This window comes from Pristiophorus japonicus, chromosome 1, assembly GCF_044704955.1.
Source record: "Pristiophorus japonicus isolate sPriJap1 chromosome 1, sPriJap1.hap1, whole genome shotgun sequence".
In the NCBI taxonomy this organism is placed as follows: Eukaryota; Metazoa; Chordata; class Chondrichthyes; family Pristiophoridae; genus Pristiophorus; species Pristiophorus japonicus.
Window position 1 is genome coordinate 542,955,097 of NC_091977.1, and position 5,954 is coordinate 542,961,050.

General features: G+C 56.9%; 1 protein-coding gene across 1 annotated transcript in view; it reads left to right on the forward strand.

The window, feature by feature from the left end:
• LOC139273059 (SWI/SNF-related matrix-associated actin-dependent regulator of chromatin subfamily D member 3-like) overlaps positions 1-5,738 on the forward strand; it is a 16,949-nt gene extending 11,211 nt beyond the window's left edge. The window contains exons 3-4 of the mRNA XM_070889410.1: positions 1,453-1,554; positions 5,509-5,738. Of these exons, the coding sequence (XP_070745511.1) occupies positions 1,453-1,554; positions 5,509-5,562 (156 nt within the window). The 3' untranslated portion in view covers positions 5,563-5,738. The remainder of the gene's footprint in view (positions 1-1,452; positions 1,555-5,508) is intronic.
• Positions 5,739-5,954: the final 216 nt, after the last annotated feature.

Consider the following 5,954-nt stretch of genomic DNA (forward strand, 5'->3'; position numbering starts at 1 on the left):
TGTGAGAATGTTGTATGTTTCAATGAGATCACCTCTCATTCTTCTAAACTTGCAACTCTTGAGGTGTGACTGCAGGGCCAGGGGTCAGAGGGCAAAGGCAAGATCAGGGTTGAGGTCAAGAGGCAGGTCAGACGGAGCGTGACTAATACCCCGGGGGAGCTCGGAGTGAGGGAGGGGCAAACGCTGCGATTGGGGGATACATGGCTGTGTTCGATGGGCCGAATGGCCTCCCTCTCTGTCCTGGTCTCTGATGTCCCTGTGGTCACTTGGAGCCCAGCGAAGGGTTTCTCGCTCCGGGTCTCCAGCCGTCGGCGGAGGTTCGTCTCCAGCTCCTCACAGTGGACACGTGCCTCCGAGGGGCAGTGGGGGAGGGGCAGTGGGATAGTGGGGGAGGGGGAGGGGTGGGGGGAGGGAGATAGGGGGTGGGGGAGGAGGAAGGAGAGGGGGATAGTGGGGGAGGGGGGAGGGGATCGTGGGGGAGGGGGATGGGGGAGGGGGAGCTGGATAGGGGGAGAGGAGGGCGATAGGAGGAGGGGAGGGGCGGGGGATAGGGGGGAGGGGAGCAGAGGGGGATGGGGGGAGGGGGGATAGGGGGAGGGGAGCGGAGGGGGATGGGGGGAGGGGGATAGGGGGGAGGGGAGCCGTGGGGGATGGGGGGAGGGGAGAGGGGTGGGGGAGGGGAGGGAGAGAGGGGGGAGGGGAGCGGAGGGGGATGGGGGGAGGGGGGATAGGGGGGAGGGGAGCCGAGGGGGATGGGGGGAGGGGAGGGGGGTGGGGGAGGGGAGGGAGAGAGGGGGGAGGGGAGGAGGGTGAGGGGGGGGAGTGGAGGAGGGTGAGGGGGATGGGAGGGGATGGGGGGGGGAAGGGGGGATGGGACGGTGGGGAGGGGGAGGGAGGGGGAGGGGGAGGGGGGCTAGACAGTTACCCATGGGGTAGAGGGTCCCGGCATAATTGAGGAGTTTGAGATGATGATGATGAAAGGATTCGATCGGGTCGATGGAGAGAAACGATATCCTCTGGTTGGGGGAACCCAGAACAAGGGGCCATCAGCTCACAGTCAGAGCCCGGCCGTTCAGGGGCGATGTCGGGATGGAGTTGTTCACACAGCGGGCCGGGGGAATCTGGAACTCTTCCCCAGAACGCTGGTGGGGCTGGGAGGGGTCAATTGAAAATGTCCAAACAGCGATGAATGTATTTGTGTTGGTTCAGGGTGTTCGGGGTTACTGAACCAAGGAGGGTGGATGGGGTTAGGGCACGGGTCAGCCGCAATCTGATTGAGCGACACAGCAGGCTCAAGGGGACGAATGGCCTCCTCCTGTTCCTGGTCCAGCTGGGATAAGGTCAGATACAGTGAGGTCATAGAGGGATTTGTGAATCAGTACCTTGTGGGGGAGGAGGGGAAGCGGCAGGTGGCTGACATTTGGGAATGAATGATTCCGTTTATTTCCCCAGATAATGACGGATGTGGTGGGTAACCCCGAGGAGGAGCGCCGGGCAGACTTTTACCAACAACCCTGGTCCCAGGAGGCCGTCAGCAGATACTTCTACTGCAAGGTGACGATCGATGTTTGCTTTATACGTTCCTGGGATGTGGGCGTCGCTGGCCAGGCCGGCATTTATTGCCCATCCCTAATTGCCCCTTGAGAAGGTGGTGGTGAGCCGCCTTGTTGAACCGCTGCAGTCCGTGTGGTGAAGGTGCTCCCACAGTGCTGTTAGGGAGGGAGTTCCAGGATTGTGACCCAGCGACGATGAAGGAACGGCCGATATATTTCCAAGTCAGGATGGTGTGTGACTGGGAGGGGAACGTGGAGGTGGTGGTGTTCCCATGCGCCTGCTGCCCTCGTCCTTCTAGGTGGTAGAGGTCGCGGGTTTGGGAGGTGCTGCCGAAGAAGCCTTGGCGAGTTGCTGCAGTGCATCTTGTAGATGGTACACACTGCAGCCACGGTGCGCCGGTGGTGGAGGGAGTGAATGTTGGAGGTGGTGGAGGGAGTGAGTGTTGAAGGTGGTGGAGGGAGTGAGTGTTGGAGGTGGTGGAGGGAGTGAGTGTTGAAGGTGGTGGATGGGGTGTGGATCAAGCGGCTGCTTTGTCCTGGATGGTGTTGAGCTTCTCGTGTTGTTGGAGCTGCACCATCCAGGCAAGTGGGGAGTATTCCATCACACTCCTGACTTGTTCCGTGTAGATGGTGGAAAGGCTTTGGGGAGTCAGGAGGTGAGACACTCACCGCAGAATACCCAGCCTCTGACCTGCTCTTGTAGCTACAGTATTTATGTGGCTGGTCCAATTAAGTTTCTGGTCAATGGTGACCCCCAGGATGTTGATGGTGGGGGATTCGGTGATGGTAATGCCGTTGAATGTCAAGGGGCGGTGGTTAGACTCTCACTTGTTGGAGATGGTCATTGCCTGGTACTGGTGTGGTGTGAAGGTTACCGGCCAACCAAGTTCCTTCCATTCTTTTATCATCCTGTCTCTTTCCATCCCCTCAACAACTGAAGTGAGTCACACGGATCAAACAATGATCGGATGCATTGACCTTGGCTTGGCCAACAAAGACTGGGCCTGTATTCACTGGAGTTTAGAAGGATGAGAGGGGATCTCATAGAAACATATAAAATTCTGACGGGACTGGACAGGTTAGATGCGGGAAGAATGTTCCCGATGTTGGGGAAGTCTAGAACCAGGGGACATAGTCTAAGGATAAGGGGTAGGCCATTTAGGACTGAGATGAGGAGAAACTTCTTCACTCAGAGAGTTGTTAATGCCAGTTTGTTGGATATATTCAAGAGGGAGTTAGATGTGGCCCTTACGGCTAAAGGGATCAAGGGGTATGGAGAGAAAGCAGGAAAGGGGTACTGAGGTGAATGATCAGCCATGATCTTATTGAATGGCGGTGCAGGCTCGAAGGGCCGAATGGCCTACTCCTGCAACTATTTTCTATGTTTCCATGTTTCAATCAGGTTGGATTGGGCGAGTGAGGTGCAGAATCCAAATTTGGATTGTGCTCCCCTCGACAGATAGAAAGATACGGTGGTGCGATGGTTCTGTTACAGGATCAGTTTTCCAGAGGTCGAAGGTTCAAATCCCACCGTGGCAAGTTTTAATTCTGTTTTTTTTAAATTGGGAAATAAGCTATTATCAGTAAATGTCCTCACCCAGTCTGGGCCTATAGGTGACTCCAGTCCTACACCCACGTGGTTGACTATTAATTCCCTCTGAAGTGGCCCAATAAACCCCTCGGTTTGTGTCAAACCCAACAGCGGATCAAGATGGCGGCTCATCACCACCTTCCCCTGGCAACTAGGGGATGGGCAATACATGCCGGCCTTCCCAGCCACGCCCACATCCCGTGAATTAATTAAAATAAATTACATTGTGTAATGTATTTGCTTAAGAGTTCTTCGCAACATATTGCTATTAAGAACGAGTTGGTTTATTAACAATCACACTACACGTTACCAGTTCATCCACCAGGCTCACAACCACCTGCCCCATCGTGGATCCCCCGGACCCAACTGGCCGGGGTTTTATTAAGTCTTGTGAACATCACGTGACCGGCTAAGCCCCTCCCACCTCAATAGCTCTACAACTATTTTAAGTTGAAATCATAAATCAAGTGCCCCCTTATTAAAGCCCAAGCTGGGATTGAACTTCAGATAACGAATCCAAGTTGATTAGATTACTGGTAACATTACCACGACACCAATCAACAGCTCAACAACTGTTTTGGTGAAACCAGGTCACCTTCAGTTGGAGCTGTCCCTTTTTGTCCAGTGAGAGATTCCTGCCGACTGCAGTTTTCTTCCACTGGGTTTGTCTTTCTGTAAAGTACAATCCATCATACCCTTCCTGTTTCTCCACAACTGCCCCTGCTACAGTTCAGGTCGATTATCTTTCCTGTTGAAAAACTGAGGTACCTCCTTTTCTTTCTTGTGGCCCTTTTCCGCGAGCCACGAGATCAACTTAAGTGTCAGGTGTGGTTCTGGGTAGAACGTTCACTTCGAATTTAGTGATTCTGGGTTCGAGCCCCACTCCAGGGTCTTGAGCACAAAAAAGATACGGGGGAAACTCCAGTGCGGTACTGAGGGAGTGCCGCACTGTTGGAGGGGCAGTACTGAGGGAGCGCCGCACTGTCGGAGGGGTAGTACTGAGGGAGTGCTGCACTGTCGGAGGGGCGGTACTGAGGGAGTGCCGCACTGTCGGAGGGGCGGTACTGAGGGAGCGCCGCACTGTCGGAGGGGTAGTACTGAGGGAGTGCTGCACTGTCGGAGGGGCGGTACTGAGGGAGTGCCGCACTGTCGGAGGGGTAGTACTGAGGGAGTGCCACACTGTCGGAGGGGCAGTACTGAGGGAGTGCCGCACTGTTGGAGGGGCAGTACTGAGGGAGCGCCGCACTGTCGGAGGGGTAGTACTGAGGGAGTGCCGCACTGTCGGAGGGGTAGTACTGAGGGAGTGCCGCACTGTCGGAGGGGCAGTACTGAGGGACCGGCGCACTGTTGGAGGGGCAGTACTGAGGGAGCGCCGCACTGTCGGAGGGGTAGTACTGAGGGAGTGCCGCACTGTCGGAGGGGTAGTACTGAGGGAGTGCCGCACTGTCGGAGGGGCAGTACTGAGGGAGCGGCACACTGTTGGAGGGGCAGTACTGAGGGAGCGCCGCACTGTCGGAGGGGTAGTACTGAGGGAGTGCCGCACTGTCGGAGGGGCGGTACTGAGGGAGTGCCGCACTGTTGGAGGGGCAGTACTGAGGGAGCGCCGCACTGTCGGAGGGGTAGTACTGAGGGAGTGCCGCACTGTCGGAGGGGCAGTACTGAAGGAGCGGCGCACTGTCGGAGGGGCAGTACTGAGGGAGTGCCGCACTGTCGGAGGGGCAGTATTGAGGGAGTGCCGCACTGTCGGAGGGGCAGTACGGAGGGAGTGCCGCACTGTCGGAGGGGCAGTACTGAGGGAGTGCCGCACTGTCGGAGGGGCAGTACTGAGGGAGCGCCGCACTGTCGGAGGGGCAGTACTGAGGGAGCGCCGCACTGTCGGAGGGGCAGTACTGAGGGAGTGCTGCACTGTCGGAGGGGCAGTACTGAGGGAGTGCTGCACTGTCGGAGGGGCAGTACTGAGGGAGTGCCGCACTGTCGGAGGGGCAGTACTGAGGGAGCGCTGCACTGTCGGAGGTGCCGTCTTTTGAATGAGACTTTAAACCGAGGCCCCGTCTGATCTCTCAGGTGGATGTAAAAGATCCCATGGCACTATTTGGAAGAAGAGCAGGGAGTTATCCCTGGTGTCCTGGGGCCAATATTTATCCCTCAATCAGCATCACTCCAACAGATTATCTGGTCTATCACAGTGCTGTGTGTGGGAGCTTGCTGTGCGCAAATTGGCTGCTGCGTTTCCCACATTACAACAGTGATTACACTCCAAAAGTACTTCATTGGCTGTAAAGCGCTTTGGGACGTCCGGTGGTTGTGAAAGGTGCTATATAAATGCAAGTATTTGTCTCTAACGAGTTTTCATTTCTTGTTTAGATCCAACAGCGGAGGCAGGAACTGGAGCAAGCCATGGTGGTGCGCAACACCTAAAGCCTTCCCCCGGACAATCTCCGCCACTGGAACAGACACGACACTGCCGTCCATTAAACTGTTGCAAACACCCCACCGCCCTGGGTCTCCGGCCTTTCCCCACACGTACTCCCGCCCTTCTGCGTGTACTTTGTTTATTTCCAATTTCTCTGCCTCTTCCCCTTCCGCCCAATGTTCCCGGCTCTGGCGGGGGTGGTGGGGGGGGGGCGGGGGGAGGTGGCGGGGGGGAGGGAGGGGTCCTGGATTCCCGCTTGGCCCACCCCCCCCCCCCCCAACACCAGTCTTCACCTGTCAGCCCGGGCCGGCAAGCACCGGTTGGCTATTCAGCCGTGTTGGGCCTCGTGTTGATCGGACCTTCCCACCAGGCGTACGGCCCAGAGATTGGGAGCTGG